The sequence below is a fragment of the Astatotilapia calliptera genome, chromosome 14 (assembly GCF_964374335.1).
Source record: "Astatotilapia calliptera chromosome 14, fAstCal68.1, whole genome shotgun sequence".
NCBI classification, from domain to species: Eukaryota; Metazoa; Chordata; class Actinopteri; order Cichliformes; family Cichlidae; genus Astatotilapia; species Astatotilapia calliptera.
Genome location: NC_137435.1, coordinates 37,188,126 through 37,206,457, shown reverse-complemented (window position 1 = coordinate 37,206,457; position 18,332 = coordinate 37,188,126). Strand labels below are relative to the sequence as shown.

General features: G+C 39.1%; 1 protein-coding gene across 5 annotated transcripts in view; it reads right to left on the bottom strand.

The window, feature by feature from the left end:
- Positions 1-18,332, bottom strand: part of LOC113036074 (kinase suppressor of Ras 1-like) — a 58,380-nt gene that overhangs the window by 28,055 nt on the left and 11,993 nt on the right. For 3 of the 5 annotated variants that reach the window (XM_080289083.1, XM_080289084.1, XM_026192116.2), the window contains exon 3: positions 16,265-16,405. In XM_080289083.1, coding sequence (XP_080145209.1) covers positions 16,265-16,405 — 141 coding nt within the window. Of the gene's footprint in view, positions 1-925; positions 1,066-6,158; positions 6,409-16,264; positions 16,406-18,332 lie in introns of those variants that run through there. The other 2 variants (XM_080289086.1, XM_080289085.1) reach the window with 2 other exon arrangements.

Here is an 18,332-nt window from a genome sequence, read left to right as displayed (position 1 = left end):
AATATCCTTCCAAATAAGTAGTAGGAAAACCAGTCTAGTCATGATATAGAGATACTAGCCAAAACCTTGAGGCTGTTTGTGGTCAACAAGATGCATGTCCCATCACCAGCAAAGACTTTATTGTATAAAACTGTTGCAAGTTCCTCTTTTAATAAACAACACATTACACCTCCCTGAAATTATCCCAACACAGCCACTGGCCTTCAAAGTATTACTGTAATGGTCAAAATAAGTATGCAGTGAAAGAACAACCTATATATTAAACGTTATTTGTGTTCTACACGTCTCATCCAAAAATATGGAAAAAGTTAAAAAGACTGGCGAGACAAGACAACATTTCACACTTCGCAAAACTGATGCATACCGATACCTGGGTACTGCCTGGGCATGCCTAAGCTGACTATGTTTAGGTGATGAAACCCACCCTCCAAAACAGAAAAAAGAAAAAAAAAAGAAAGAGGTAGAAACACTAACAGAGAGACACTGCAGTTAAAACTTTTCCTTTAACCTTTGATATCCAAATGACACTAATTACTGCTTACTGCCTTTTCGGACATACTTAGTCACACAGAAGTACATTTCTGAAGAAAAGCCAGAACACCAAGACTGAATGACAGAGTCGGTACTGACAGGCATGTGGGTATTCATAGTATGTCAAAGGCAAACACAAATCTGTATTGATACCCACCACTGCCAATAACGACACACACACACACACACACACACACACACACACACACACACACACACACACACACAACTGTCCAGAGTACACACGCACATTAAAACTGAGAACACGCAATGTGACTATCTGAAACAGCAACAATAAGGAAATGAAGGAAACACTTTTCCTAAGATCTGTATCACAATACATACGCTGAAAACCAGCAGACAGAAACAGCAGAGCTTTGATTAAGTACATTACCATGAGGTTGACAGTATCTTTTAAACATTTGAGCCCCTGCTCTCATAATCCAGGCACTGTACCAGAATAATCCGTAAGCGCAACAGGCTGCTGGGAAACACACAGAGAGCCAACAAATCTTCCCACAGCTGTTATCACACTCCCTCTTTTTCTCCTCCCTCCTTCTAGCACTACCCTCCCCCTCTTTCTTTCTCACTCTCGCTCAACAAGGTTTTTCACACGTCTCCTGACTTGCAAACACAGTACATAAATGATCATTCACTCCCCATGCATACGGTTTCATTTTCATTTTTACTTTTATGCGCTACCCTTAGATTAACATTTGTAATACTGTAATAACTGACAGCAAGTGCTTTATCATTATTATCATTCTTATAGTTATTTTTGTTATATTATTTAATCTACACTGAAATGCACGCTAGACTTACATTCAAAGCAGAGCCCTGATTTTAAGAACCTTTTTTCTGGTAACACTCCATTCAAATGGTTATCTATTTGATAAGCTTTAAAGCATTTGTTATAGTTACATTTCCGAAAGCTACTCTTTTTGAGTGTATGTGTCTAATCAGTGCTAAACCCCACCCTGCCTCAGAAGAAATCCTCCAAATGAATAAGATGTGCATTAGCGCTGTATGGTAATGCTAACTCTGGCTAACTAACTCCTGCTAAATGCAGTTACATGCAAAACACCTGCACTGAAAATGTTACTTAAACTTAATTTACACACATTTGAAGGAAGGTAATAGGAGTTACGAGTGTGCCACATCATATCATCAGCTATAATACAATTTTTATGGTATAAAAATGTGATATCATGATATAGGCTGGCATAGAAACGCCATGCATTTACATTCCCTGCTCTGTGCAACAATGAGACAAGCTTGGACATGTATAAGAGAGTTGCAAGTGTGACGCTGATTACTACTTCAACAACCTCCTACAAAGTACAGTACTTTGCAAGACAACTGCTCCCGCTGAAGGTGGAAACAACAAACTTGTTTTGCCAGTAGAAGATAAAATATTATCGCATACATATGGGCTAGATAGGAGAAGATGCTTGCAGCTGCTATTGTGACCCAAGCATGAACAAATGGCTCCACCATTGGCCCACTCACTGACTGCACTCGATATGACAGGAAGAACAAATAGTGGTTACATGATGGAAATACAGGACTTTAAGCAGCTAGTCAAAAAGTTTGACACAAGACACACTACGAAAGTTAGAAAACATTTTTCAGTTTTATTGTGTGACAATATTACGTCACATAGTATTAGTTATTGATTTATTCTGTGTCACTGGATATAATGGTGTCTCACTATTATTGCACTATAATGCTGCTGGGACCTTGTTTCTATATATTCATACTCCAAATTAGGAAAAGTGTTATCAATGGCAATCACTGGAAAAGAAAGGTGGAATATGCCCTTCAATTACTTATAAATGCTGTTGCTTTCAAGCAGTAAGCATCAATATAATTCAGCATTTATTTTTCTATATATATATATTCACAAATATATAATATTATCGCAAATGTTCTTGAAATATTCTGATATACATTTAAGTTACATTGCCAACACCTGATGACAAGCAAATCCTGTTTGTCATTAGTGTGGGCGATAAGTCAACATACAATACAATACAATACAATACAAATGGAAAACAAGTAATATATAATTACTATAGATAATCCAGATAATCCATACATATAATGGACACCTGGGTGAAAATCAAATCTCAGGATGTACCACATTTCACGGATCACATTAACTTGGTGGACCGAGACATCAAATTCACCAGGGAGGATATGAAAAACGGCAGGTTAGCCTTCTTAGACTGTGAGAGTTCCATTAGTAATGGGGACATCTAAAACCTCATGTGTACCAGAAACTTACACATCAGTATTTAAGGTTTGACTCTCATCATCCACTGGAGCATAAACTGGGTGTCATCAGGACGCTACAACACAGAGTGAACACCATCCCCACAGACACAGCGGCCAGGGAAGCAGAAGAACATCACATCAAGAAGGGCAAAGGGAAAGACCATCTCTGAATCGAGGAGGGGGCCTAAGGGTACGACTTTCGCCATCGTACAATGCTGTGATTGCAGCCATTCCCCAACTTTCTGTGAATGGTACTCATGGCCATTGATCAGTGGGCTTTGATCAGTGGTTGTTGATCAACGGTCATGAGAAACGGCATAATTATGACACTTTTATTGTGTCAGCAGACTATTTGGGGTCATTGTCATGCCAGAAAAATGAGGCCTTTGCCAATCCAACACTTTCCAGATGGTATGGTATGGTGGATCAAAATCTGACAGAAGTTTACTGTTTTCATAATTCCATCAATTACGAATACAGTTTCAAACCATGACAGTTTTTACTTATGGCTGTAGACACTCCTCTCTATACACATTGATAATAACTTGATTCATCACTTCATAAGACCTGTTTTCTTGTACGCTCAAGTAATTTGAAGTGATAATAATTTACTTTTGCTTTGATGTAGAAGGTTCCTGAAAACAGATAAAATCTTTAATTTAATTTACAAGAATAAAAAGTACAATAATTAAATATAAATTAGAGCACAACAGGTAGTTAAATGCTTACAGCACTGAAAGCCTTTCCAGTTATTCAATTAATAAAACAGATCTGTTTTAGTTTAAAGTGAGAATGTAAGTACACCATAAAATAAAAAAATGCTATGTGCTGAATTATTAAAGCTGAGGTTCACTTCCATAGTTCATCAGGTAAAGGAGCCTTATTTTTTCCAATTACTGAATACAACAGAAAAGCTTTAAGTTGTCAGCTTACTAAGTTCTGCCTCCTCATGCATTTTACTAAATTGGCATAGTCCTGTAAGTGTTGTAGGAACATGCCTGATTCCAGCTATACCCCTTGGGGCAGTGCTTATCTCTTACACAGTAATAAATGACAGGAATGCACATGCAAAATGCAAACCCAGAGACAAACACGCACAAATATGGGTGGGTGTGTTATAAATCTTTTCATTAACAGTTTGTTCACATATAGATCAAAGAGCACGCTGCAAATGACAAGTCTATTGTCCTTGGACCTCTCCCTTTCTAAAAGGTAATAAAAAATATAGAAATAAATAAAATAATATAATATAATAATTAAAAACCTGTAGCAGCTGGATAGCGTAGTGGTTAGACTACACTCCTTTGGAGCAGAGGATCAGAGGACAGCTGGATACTGGAATGCCTAGAATTTTACAAGATCAACAGGACCATAAGAGCCTTCATCAGGAACTCAATGGGGATGTGGCGTACAACACTAGAGGCCAACTCCAAGCCCATAGCACAAGTCACAAGTCAAGTGCGGGATCTGCATAGGCCTGAACCCCCTCAGTGAGATCATTAACAAGACTGGCTACGGATACCGACTACGGAACGGAGCAGTTGTCAGCCACCTCCTGTACATGGATGACATCAAGCTGTATGCCAAGAGTGAACGAGACATCGATTCACTGATCCACACTACCAGGATATACAGGATATATTCGGGCTGGAGAAGTGTAGTCGGATGGTAACAAAGAGCGGGAAGGTAGTCAGAACTGAGGGGATCGAGCTACCAGAAGGCAACATTGCAGACATAGAAGACAGTTACAAGTACCTGGGGATCCCGCAGGCGAATGGGAACCATGAAGAGGCAGCTAGGAAAGCTGCAACCACCAAGTACCTGCAGAGGTTCAGGCAAGTCCTGAGGAGTCAGCTGAACGGTAAGAACAAGATCCGGGCCATCAACACCTACGCCCTGCCCGTGATCAGGTAAAATAAGTACCCGATCACCATATATATATATATATATATATATATATATATATATATATATATATATATATATATATATATATATATATATAGATATATAGATATATATATATATGCACAGAAAACAAATGGCAGGAGCAAAACAGCACCAACTGGTAGAGCAGTCGCCCGAGACTACAAGACCAGACTGACCAACCTGTGCACTGCCTGGATCGACTAGAAGAAAGCCCACATATGGATCCTGGAATGCCTAGAACTATGCAAGATCAACAGGACCATAAGAGCCGTCATCAGGAACCCAATGGGGATGTGGCGAACAACACTAGAGCCAAACTTCAAGCCAAGTGGCAGAAGTCACTGTCAAGGCAGGATCTACCAAGGAGATGCTCTCTCCCCACTGCTCTTCTAAATAGGCCTGAAGCCCCTCAGTGAGATTATCAACAAGACTGGCTACAGATGCCGACTACAGAATGAAGCAGTCGTCAACCAACTCTTCCACAAGAATGTCATCAAACTGTCTGCCAGGAGTGAACGAGACATCAATTCACCAGTGATAGATGGCCATGGTGATAGATGTAGATATACTGAGTGATACCAACACAGGGCATACATGTAGCCAAGTGGCTGGCATAATATACAAGAACATCTGTGACCAGTATGGCCTGTAAGTACCAAGGAATCCTTAGCCTCCTGTGAAGACATTTCATTTCTGGAAGAAATGGAAGAAAACGTATGTATGTATATATACATATGGGATGGGCAACTCTCCCCCTTATTTAGAAATGTGTAAGAAAATATGGATTAATTTTTTATCCATTTATTTCTCACCTTCACTATCTCTACTCCATGCAAGTTCACTTTTCCACCCTCCTTCTCATTCACACACATATATTCTGTCTTGCTTCTATCAACTTTCATTCATTTTTGCTCAGTCTTTCCATTTCTACATTCATCAGTTCCTCAAAGTATTACTGCTATCTTTTCGATAGAGGTACTCCCACTCTTTCATTTGTAGCACATTTCCATTTTCATTTCCTTAATAGCTCAATCTTTCTGCCTAGCCAATTGATACAAGTCCCCTTCTCATTCCTTAGTATCCAGTCTCACATTCACTACAAGCCTTTCTCTTCGCCATCTCTCTTTGCTGTATGCCTGGCAATCCAGCACTCCTGTCTACTTTCTTTAACTCCCTGACTATTCTTTGCTAACCCCTTCGTTTGAATACTTTCCTTCACTTCCTTATTCCGCAACTTCCACAAAAAGTCTCCTTCTCCTTTTTCTCTGTGTGGAGGATGCACCAAATACCAAAAATCAAATCACCTTTTCCAGTGAAACAATATGGTACTCTCTCTGAGCTTTTAATCTGAAAGATCTTAATCCAAAAGTATGCATTAAAGAAATGTTAAACCGCCTGTATACGCTGGCGTCTTGTCCTACCTCAGTGTGCTACATATGATTCCAGTTTGCTATGCAGCGCCTTCCATGCGGGCTGACTGTCAGCCTGATCGCCTCCTGCTATTAGCTCCTTAGCGCTTCCTTGTCCACCTGTCACTTCCTCCTCAAGCCAATGTCAGGGGGAAAAAACAAAACTGAGTCACCCTGAGGTTTGAACACTACCTTCACTGTTTGTGTGCACTTTTGTTTACAAAGTGCTTTCAACATGTGTATATCCTTGAATCACTGTGTGTGTGTTGGTATGTGGCTGTGGCTGTGGCTGGTTTGGGTGTGTATAAATAGCTCACTGGGGAGGGACAGAGGCTTACAAAGCAGCTGACTCAACACATTCTAGTTTGAGTGTGTGCTCATCACACAGAGCAGTATGGCTGGTGCTCTTGAAAACACTGCAAAACTCTGTCCAGCCAATGTACTACATACTTACTAACTATAAAACCTTACCATTCTGTTTAGACACCTGGAACAGTACATTAGAAAAATAAAACATATTCAGTATAATGACGTCAAGCTAAACTGTGAATGACAGTTATACATCTGACTAAACTAAAATAGCAAAAAAATGTGAAATGTTAGGAAATACTTTTGTGTTTGTAGCATATCCAATAGCAAAGAAAAACCCACACATATCTCTGACATAGAATAACATCATGTTAGGAAATCTTGCTACCTTTAGGAGTCACCGCAATGTATCATTAGCCTCCATCTCACCCTATCCCAAGCATCTTTCTCTGTCACATCAACCCTTTGCATAGCCTCCTTCACTAAATCCATGAACCTTCTCTGTGGTCTTCCTATTTTCCTCTTGGTTGGTAGCTCCATATTCAACATCGTTGAGGGCATGAGTTGTTTTTTTATAGCATGTTTAATGACATATCAGAATCTCAGAGATTGACAGAATATACAAAGGGAGATGCAGCAAGATGACAGTTTGTTGAAAGACCTTTGGACAAAACTCTGTGAGTTCTTTGCTTCCATTTTGACTTTTTCTCATCCTATACCAGTGCTGATCTGGAGGTTTTTTATGAGTGGTGACACTTATTGTTCAATGGAAATACTCTGTGCACCCTAAGCGAAGGTGCATGCAGAGCAGTGACGATGTCATTGTTGGCGTATGAAGAGATCAGTGCACTGGGGCCCTTACACCTATCTCCATCTTAGTTACACATATGTGTTGCCAGAAAACCACATCATCTGTAAAACACTGACATTCATTTCACTTATTGAAGACTAAACTTTGGACAGAAAGGCCCACAAAGAAACAGCAACTGAAGCCGCTGCAGTAAAAGCCTGGCAGCACATTAAAAACAGGAAACCCAACATCTGGTGATGTCCATGAAATCAAGACTTCAGGCGCCATTGCCAGCAAAGGGTTTTCAAACAAGTATTAGAAATGAACATTTTGTTTTCAGTTATTTAATTTGTCCAATTACTTTAGAGCCCCTGAAAGAAAGGGATTGTGTTAAAAATGCTTTAGTTCCTCACATTTTTATGCAAGCTTTTTGTTAAACCCACTGGATTAAAGCTGAAAGTCTGCACTTCAACTGCATCTGAGTTGTTTCATTTAAAATTGACAGTGGTGATGTACAGAACCAAAATTAGAAAAAAAAAAGTTGTCTCTGTACAAATATTTATGGACCTGACTGTGTCTTTGGACTATGAGAGGAAGTACATAGAAGGGTAGAAATAAGTGCTTGTATGAATTGATGTAAATGAATGGGGCATGTTGTACAGAGCACTTTGCTATATATGAATATGTCCATTTACCACCTATGGTATCAATTTCAAAATCCTACGTTGCCTTGAACTAAGCCTGGAATGGCGCAGCTACATCTGCAGCCTGTCCACAGCATGGACACAAGCATTTCACTACATGTTGTACTGTGTATGTGACAAATAAAATTAGAATTTGATCTTTTAGTTAACCCTAGAACAAGATCATGGACAGAAATGAGCTTTCTCTGAAGGGTGAATGGGCTTTTCCTTAGCAATAAGGTGAGGAGTTCAGCCATTTGGGAGGCACTCAGAGTAGAGTCACTACTCCATATTCAAAGGAACCAGTTGAGGTGGTCACCTCCAAAGTAAGGTGTACCAGCCAGGGTACATCCTACCGGGAGACGTGCAGGCTACACTCTGGACACGCTTGAGAGATTACATGCTTCGGCTGCTGACTTGTGACTCAATTTCAGATAAGCAGAAAAATATACAGTGGGGCAAAAAAGTATTTAGTCAGCCACTGATTGTGCAAGTTCCGCCACTTAAAATGATGACAGAGGTCAGTAATTTGCACCAGAGGTACACTTCAACTGTGAGAGACAGAATGTGAAAAAAAAATCCATGAATTCACATGGTAGGATTTGTAAAGAATTTATTCGTAAATTAGGGTGGAAAATAAGTATTTGGTCACCTCAAACAAGGAAAATCTCTGGCTCTCACAGACCTGTAACGTCTTCTGTAAGACGCTTTTCTGTCCCCCACTCATTACCTGTATGAATGGCACCTGTTTGAACTCATCATCTGTATAAAAGACACCTGTCCACAGCCTCAAACAGTCAGACTCCAAACTCTGCCATGGCCAAGACAAAGAGCTCTCGAAGGACACCAGGAACAGGATTGTAGACCTGCACCAGACTGGGAAGAGTGAATCTACAATAGGCACGCAGCTTGGTGTGAAAAAATCAACTGTGGGAGCAATCATCAGAAAATGGAAGACATACAAGACCACTGATAATCTCCCACGATCTGGGGCTCCACGCAAGATCTCATCCCGTGGGGTCAAAATGATCATGAGAACGGTGAGCAAAGATCCCAGAACCACACGGGGAGACCTGGTGAATGACCTGCAGAGAGCTGGGACCAAAGTAACAAAGGTCACCATCAGTAACACACTAAAACGGCAGGGAATCAAATCCCGCAGTGCCAGACGTGTTCCGCTGCTGAAGCCAGTGCATGTCCAGGCCCGTCTGAAGTTTGCCAGAGAGCACATGGATGATACAGCAGAGGATTGGGAGAATGTCATGTGGTCAGATGAAACCAAAGTAGAACTTTTTGGTATAAACTCAACTCGTCGTGTCTGGAGGACGAAGAATACCGAGTTGCATCCCAAGAACACCATACCTACTGTGAAGCATGGGGGTGGAAACATCATGTTATGGGGCTGTTTTTCTGCCAAGGGGACAGGACGACTGATCCGTGTTAAGGACAGAATGAATGGGGCCATGTATCGTGAGATTTTGAGCCAAAACCTCCTTCCATCAGTGAGAACTTTGAAGATGAAATGAGGCTGGGTCTTCCAACATGACAATGATCCAAAACACACCGCCCGGGCAACAAAGGAGTGGCTCCGTAAGAAGCATTTGAAAGTCCTGGAGTGGCCTAGCCAGTCTCCAGACCTCAACCCCATAGAAAATCTGTGGTGGGAGTTGAAAGTCCGTGTTGCTCGGCGACAGCCCCAAAACATCACTGCTCTCGAGAAGATCTGCATGGAGGAATGGGCCAAAATACCAGCTACTGTGTGTGCAAAACTGGTAAAGACCTATAATAAACCTTTGACCTCTGTTATTGCCAACAAAGGTTATGTTACAAAGTATTGAGTTGTATTTTTTGTTATTGACCAAATACTTATTTGCCACCCTGATTTACGAATAAATTCTTTACAAATCCTACCATGTGAATTCATGGATTTTTTTTTTCACATTCTGTCTCTCACAGTTGAAGTGTACCTCTGGTGCAAATTACTGACCTCTGTCATCATTTTGGGGGGGGAACTTGCACAATCGGTGGCTGACTAAATACTTTTTTGCCCCACTGTATATAGCTGGATAATGTATTGTTATTTTAGATTTTAACTTTTATTAACGTGGCTGTCATGAATTTTCGAATAACATACACAACGTGCATGATTTCTAATGCACTGTACAATGCGCCACACTTTTTAGTCAGAATATATTAGTTATTAGTTATTGAAGTAACATGCTTTCATATCATAATTAACATCGGTTTAAGTGGCAAGTTTTTTGTTGTCTGTTTGGAGTATAACCTGTTGCGTTCATAATGCACGACCCGAGGTGCCCCACATAACCGGCATGATTCATTATTGAAGAAAATGCCTTTTTTTGGTTTTTGACATTATCTATGAAATAGTTTAAATTTAACTTAATATCTGACTGTTTCTTAGTTTGAGACTACTCAGCTTAATTTTTTTTCTCTAGTTTAGTCGACTTGGAAATTAGTCACCAGCCATTCCTAGTTTAAATCGACCTCTGCTTCGTTTTTCCCCTTGACGCACTCGGGTGTGGACCAAAACAACCACACCGAGACCCTTTGTAGGAGGTGGCCTAAGCTCTTCATTTATGGAATGAATGTGATCAGAACTGATCCAAACCAACTATCAGATACCCAAATTTGAGATAAAAAAAAACATCCCGTTGCCACTTATGCTTTATATTCAATGTTTTTAGAGCACTCTGTAACTATATAATTAATTGCCCATCCTATTTAGAGCATCTTTTCAGTGGAATAAGTTGCCTTATGCAATTAGAGAATTGGCTTCTATTCATAATTTTAAAAATCACCTAAAAGCCTATTTAGGCAGTTTTTAATTTATTTGTAAAAATTGTAGAGGGTAATGTCACTTGTAATGGAAATTGTGTATTTTGTTTGAGTGTTTTTTTTAATAATTTTTAATATTTACATGTTTACATTTTCAGAATTGTAAAACCTTATTGTGGATGTAAGAGCCAAATTATGTGGACATTTTTGCATCCAACTCATTGTGTAACATTTTATTTGGTGGTATTTGATGGTTTGGGCCCCAGGAAGACTAGCAACCACTGTTGTGGAAGCTAATGGGGTTCCTTATAAATAAACAAATAAACAAATGTGGCAAGGTACTATAAATGCGCAAAGGTCATATGCAATGTTCCCTCTAAGCTGCGCACATGCGCAATTGCGTACTGCTGGCACAGTCTCTGCGCACAGAAAATCTGCATTGCGCACAAAAAAAAAAATCTAACCTGAATTGCAATTAAAATTATTACTGTTTTGCAGTGTTATGGGATTAGAACGATGCCACCTTATCCCATAGTCCAGCCAATGATGTGATTCACATTCGTATATACGCAGCTAATCAATGTGGTTGACAGGCTATGACAGCGTCCTTATGTGCGACACCGGTGTTTTAGCTAGCAAAGCGGCGTGGCTGATGTGGAGTGAAGCCACGTTAATGACAACGTGTACAACCATTGGAGATGTGAGCAGGACAGACGGAACAATTGACGGAAAAAGTGTGGACTTTATACCAGTTTTTAAATTGTGTTGATAGGTCACATAAAACCAGAGTTATGATAAAAATATTTGCAATGTTTGGTTTTTTCCTGAATACTATCGTTGTTTATATTTACTGCGGGAAGAAACCGTAAAAACAGCGTTTTATAAGGAAAACGCTTGAAAGCAAAAACAAAACCAAAAAAACTCCACCCTTTCCTATTGGTGGAAAAATGTACCATGTCGACCAATCAAAAAATGATATGGCAACATGGCATTTAGATGTTTAGGAAGGGGGGAAGTTTTGGAGTGACGGCGGTGGTTTGAGATTTGCAACGTTTAGCGCAAATCTTGTGTAGTTAGTGTGTAGTGTAGTCCAAGGGTGTAGATTTGGTTTTGGCATTGGTGGGGACGGATGATTCAACCACCAAACCCTGCCCTGTTTCTTTTTGTTTTTCCCTTTTTGACTTTGCTTCTTGATAAAAAAAAAAAAGGAGAAATATACTTGCCAACATATGCTATTCTATATGCTTTTAAACCATTTAAAATTACAATTCATCTTTTTATATGTGAATTATATAATGTTAAATTACAAAATACATGCAGTCACACATGTGCACCACCAAGTCATCATTAGGGATGGGTACCGGTCATGGCACCGGTTTTGACATAAACGGTAGTAACCAGACCGAAAAGCAGCGCACATTTCGGTGCTTTATTTCGGTGCTTTTTTTTCCTGAGATGTCATACACTTTAGATTCTAGCCAATCATTTTACCTTGCAAGCGTAGTAGGCGGGCCCAGGTACGTACGTTCTTTTAGAGCAGAGCTACAGATTAAAAATGCCCAAGGCGAAGCGGTCAAAAGTCTGGCTGTACTTCACAGCAAAAGATGCAAACTCAGCAGCCTGCAATAAGTGCTTTAAGGTGATACTGTGATACTGTCAAAGGAGGTAACACCTCAAATCCGATGAAACACCTGGCGACGCATAGCGGGGGTTTTTAAAAGCCGAGAAATGCACCGTATTTGATAGCTTGCTGCGAGACCTCACACAGAGCACATCTACTGCGGGTGTGGTGCCTGTTATCAGACCCGGAGTTAGCAACATCCCCCAAAAACCCGAAGAGGAGAGTCCTGGCCCCTAGCCCTGCCAGTGTAGCAGAAATGATGACGGATGATGATGGCAGCAGCAGCCGTTCTTCTCTGCGTGAGTAGCTTAATGTTGTTCGTGTGTAATTTACGTTGAGTAGGCTAACCACGTTATTACATTAATGCACGTATGGTGAACTAGCAAACACCGTCGTAGTTACATGCGGATGTCTTCTTGTTTGATGGCAGATACTCCCTTCACCCTGGCAAAAAAAACTTAAATGACCAAAGAAAAAGTGGTAAACAGCTAAACATGAGAGGTTTTTGGACAAAGGTTGTGTTCTTCATTCTTTAAGCACCGGTACCGTTTCAAAAGTACCAGTTTGGTACTGGTATCGGATAAAACCTAAACGATACCCATCCCTAGTCATCATCCAATTTCACCTGTGATCTTGTATCACCATTCCTCTCTGAGCTTTGTGTTGGTTCTTCTGTCACCTGACAAATAGGACATACATGACAATAAGAATAAAATGTGTAGCTGCTTCAGTATTTCTGTCAATTTGTGCAGATCTTGACTCATCAGTAATGTTTGTAGGGTGAGTGCATTTTTAACTACCTCATAATATTTTGTCTCAAAAATTAACCCTATGAATATATCAGTACCATTAGGATGAAATCATTGTGTGACCAAAATTTTAACGTTAGACGTATAATTTCAATAGCCTCTGTAAACTAATATCCTGGCTTACTCGATGCTGCCGTTTTCTCTGACAGTTTCAATCAAAATTAGAAATGCTACTCTGAGACTGAGATAACTAATACTGCTGCCTGTTGTGCAGTTAGTTTCCAAAATACATTATTCATGGTTACATACAATTTTAGACTGATGTGGGCCAAAGCCTAGCATAGCCTGTAACGTTATTGTGACGGACACATTTTATGAGTGAACTTGACTTTAAGCGACTTACAGGTTTCTTTGAAAAATACTTTCTTATATCCAGGTTCTTCCTTTTTGCTGTCATCCTCCTCTCCTCCTTGCAGGTCCTTGCAGCGCAGGCTTGCTGCTGCTAAAACTAAACAGAGCTCCCTGAAAGGCACAGCCAATCACATTGGCCATATTAGTCACACGAGGTAGGACTCCAGTAGAGAATGTAATTTAACTCTTTCTGCACCGCTGGGTGAATGAGACGTTGACAGATCTTTTTTTTTCCTTTCTATCGGTTTTGCTTTTCTTTACTCAAAGAGACCAAATTATTGGTGGGGACATTTCAATAATAGCTGAATATTGGTGGGGACATGTCCCTTCCGTCCATGCCAAATCTACACCCTTGGTGTAGTCAATAGTTTTGTTGTGTGTGTCAGAACAATGAGGCGACTGCTGAATGTTACAGCAGTTACAGGAGTGATACATCTCCTGTTGTCAGGCCTGCAGGTATCAGGCTGTTGTTCTCCTTTATCTCATAGTGGACAGAAATTATTTTTTGGAGTGGCACAAATAATTTGTGTGGCATCAAATTTGATGCAGAACAGCTGATTGTTCTGTAAATAGTTTGAAATGTTTATTTAAAAAAACGTCTTGGCTGCATTTTTAGATAAACAGCTGCAAAAAACTTTTTTGCAAAACTCAGTTACTTTTTTGAAGAAGTAACTATATAATTAATTGCCCAACATTGGTCATTATATACTGTACTTTGCAGACAGAGAGTTACAGGACTCTCTCCCAGACCACAGACTCATACTCATAATACAAGTCAGAGCTTTATAAAAAAAAAAAAGAAAGAAAGAAAGTTTTGTTTTCAAAATTGGAGTTCAAGTTATTTTTACTTCCAATAGTGTTAACATACTACACAGGTCATGAACAAGATTTTTTAAATTTTCATTGTATGTGGGCTAAAGCACTTAATTAAAAGTAGTATAACATAAATGTAAATGCTGTAATTTGATTATTTTAATAAACCATGTAACTTGGATGGATTCGATGCTGGTGTGACCACAGTGCACACGTCTGCTGTCGCTCACAGTGGTCCAAGGGACCGCTCAGGGAGTTTGTGTGTTTGCTCAGACACATGAAAAATTAGAGGGAACATTGGTCATATGGCCTAGCAGCTAGCTGTGAAATGAACATAAATTCTCTATGTTTTTCAATAGTGTTATTGGGTAATACCCCAATAACACATCAATCCTTTGTGGCGGAGGGGTAAAAATATCAGTAGGCAGAACAAGATTCTGGAGTTTCCAGATGGTACTCTAATTAGTCTACAGCTGAGAAAAAGATTTTGTGAAATGTATGGATATTTTTCATTTGTGACACCCACGTTGTAGGTATGGAAGTAGGGGTGGGTGATATATCAAATATACTCAATGTATCACAACCTTTTTGACATACGCTGGTTAAAATGGTTTTATTGTAACCATCCACTATAAATTTCAATGACACTATTAAGCTGTCTGCAGGTAATTCACTATCAGTTTTTTTTCCCCACATGCTGTGAATGCATCATTAATCCTCTCCCAACTGGAAATATTTCTACCTGGCATGCATGTTTATATACTACCAGATAGGGAAAAATATGTAGACAGCGGGAGTTTCAGGGAATGAGACTCGCTGTAATTTGGATTTCACAAAGAGGACGACAAACAAAATGTGGTCATTTGCAAAACATGCTGTAATACTACTGCCACTAAAGGTATAGGTACCACATATTTATCCCAACAGCTGAAAAGTCATCCACTGTAAAATGAAGAATGTTTTAAAGTCCGCATATCAACCTCTCCCCACACACCAAAGAAAACATTAAATAATTCTAGTAATAGTTCTTTTGTTTCTGTAATTTGAGACATACTGTGACAGTACTGTCATTGTGAAAAACCTCTGTGTGCAACTGATGGTTAAAAAATGGTTAAAATGAAACATTTCAATTCATTCAGATTTTTCGTATTCAAAGTAGGAAAAAAATTTTGAATTTTTGATTGAGTATACCAATCCATTTTAAGCACTATATGATTGAAAATAAATAATTATTTTAACATATCATAATATGTATCGTGTATCATGATATAGCCAAAAAATATTGTGATATTAGATTTTCCTCATATAGCCCAGCCCTATATGGAAGTTTAAAATAAAACAGCATATAAAAATATTTTATATATTTTATTTTCCATTACTGTGAAATACAGCTAGTATACCATTCAGAAATTGTCTTTGGATATCTATTGCAATGCATTTTTTTTTATTAGTGTTTAAATATGGAACTTTAGATTACGGCTTTTTTAACATATATTTTACTTAGTCAATACACAAGCATTTAGTGTATCTGTCCCAAATTCCAGATCCAGGTTCAATTTTGAAAAATTTCAAACTTATGTCTTTCAGTTTTGTTGAGTTCAACAGATGAAAAAAAAGCCTGAAAGTAGATGAAAGGCCCATTGTTCAAAGTATTTCATATAGGAAGCTAAAATTTCACAGCAATCGTTATATATGTCCAAATTTTAAACCATAAAATTTACAGGCAAATCAGTGACGGGACCAAGAAAATGTAATGATTTGAGATGGATTGACCCTAGAAATGTAATGCAAGGTGAAAAAGAACTGGCCTTGAATTGTGTATAATAAGATGTGCACTAGTAGATAAATAATGTGTAATAATAATGTGTGTTTTTCCATATACAAGACAAATTGTGTTCCACAAATATAGTCAGGTCAAAAAAATAAATAAAAGTACACATACAGACCTGTATGAACTGTGGCGTGAGGTCAGCTGTGAGGAGCCAGTCCTCCAGTCTTGGGTACTGAGTGAGAGCTTCAGGTCTTTCTCCTTCTGGTATCCTCTGCCTCAGCTGTAGCTGTGTCCACATGTACTTGGTCAGCTTCACCTATAGTGGAAGGCAACAAATACAATGTTTCACTCACTAAGGCACATAAAGAAGAAGATAAAGTCTGATAAGTATTATGCTCCAGTGACATAAGCAGTATAATGGAACAACTTTAACCTCCTAGGACCTGGTGTCCACATATGTGGACATCACATTTTGGGTTGTCTAGACCAAAATACTAAATTTTGCTCTACACTTATCCTGCCACTGTTCTATCGAAATTTAAAACGAATGTCCTCATATGTGGATCTCATTTTTCTCAGAAAAAAAAATCAGGTAAAAAAATAAAACTCAGGTAATCCTTGTTTTTACATTCATCAGGTCCCAATCAGCCCAAATAGCAAAGAGAAATTAAAATGCATGCCATGAAAGAGTTCGGGTCTAAGGAGGTTAATGTACAGTCGTGTCAGTGTCCAAATATATATGACCTAAGTGTTGTTGTTTTTTTTTTTCTCAGCTTTCATTTAATTGTATCCACATTTAAATTGGATGAAGGGTTTTTAGGAGTTTCAGCTCCTTAACATGTGTCACCCTCTTTTTAAACGCACCAAATGTAATTGGATAGTTGACTCAAAGGCAATTTCATGGGCACGTGTGGGCAATTCCTTCATTATGTCATTATCAGTTAAGCAGATAAAAGGCCTGGAGTTGATTTGAGGTGTTGTGTATGCACTTGGAAGATTTTGCTGTGAACAGACAACATGCATTTAAAGGAGCTCTCCATGCAGATGAAACGAGTCACCCTTAAGCTGCAAAAACAGAAAACACATCTGAGAAATTGTTACACTATTAGAAATGGCAAAATCTACAGTTTAGTACATCCTGAGAAAGAATAAGAAGAAAGAAAGTGTTAGGTTTTGTATTGTTGATTGTCATTTATGCTTAGAAATATTTAACCATATATGCTTAGAGGTGTATAATCAATTGTGTAGTGATAGGATGTGTGATCTTTAGCAGGCTGCAAAGGCTTGGTGTGCATTCCAGGAATGCACACCTACATCCTGGGAGCATGGGAAGAGGTCGTACCTTGTTTTATTGTTTTGCGGTAGGATTAACGTAGCTATGTCAGTTTTAGTCTAAGTGCTTTTTTACATATAGATGAACTGTTGGATTTTCCAGACCAGCAGGTTAAGGGAAGTCGTTTATGGGGCCACACTCTGACCCCACACACACACACACACACACACACACACACACACACACACACACACACGCACAGGCAAGGTACTCTTTGTTTGTATGTAGACGTCATATGTTAATGAACCTATATATATTCATGTAACCTCAATAAAAGAGCAGTGTTACGGGGGAGCGGACGAGAGCAACTGGGGTCAAGCGAAGGAATGGCGTTTGTCCGGTTCTCTCCCGTGCACGAGAAACATGAAGAACTTTGCCTACTTCGTGTCTTGCTTGCTGTGTAATTATATTGTCTTCAACGTTCCAGCGAATAGGTTCAAGCTACAAACCTATCATTAATAAAGAAAGAAAGAAAGAAAGAAAGAAAGAAAGAAAGAAAGGAAGAAAGGAAAGAAGAAAGCACTGGTAAACTCAGCAACACAAAAAGACAATACCAGTGGATGATCACAGAATCATTTATGGTAATGAGAAACCCCTTCACATCAGCCAGCCAAGTGAACAACACTCTCCAGGGGGTAGGCTTATCAATATCCAAAAAGGAAAGACTGCATAAAAGTAAATACAAAGGGTTCACCTCAAGAATAGAAAGGTTAGACTGACTTTGCTTACAAAACAAACAAACAAACAAAAAAAGCAACATCTAAAAAAGCCAGCACAGATCTGGAAAAACATTCTTTGGGCAGATTAAACCAAAATCAACCTCAACCAGAATGATGGCAAGAAAAAAGCATGTTGAAGGTGTGGAACAGCTCATGATCCAAAGCATACCACATCATCTGTAAAACACAGA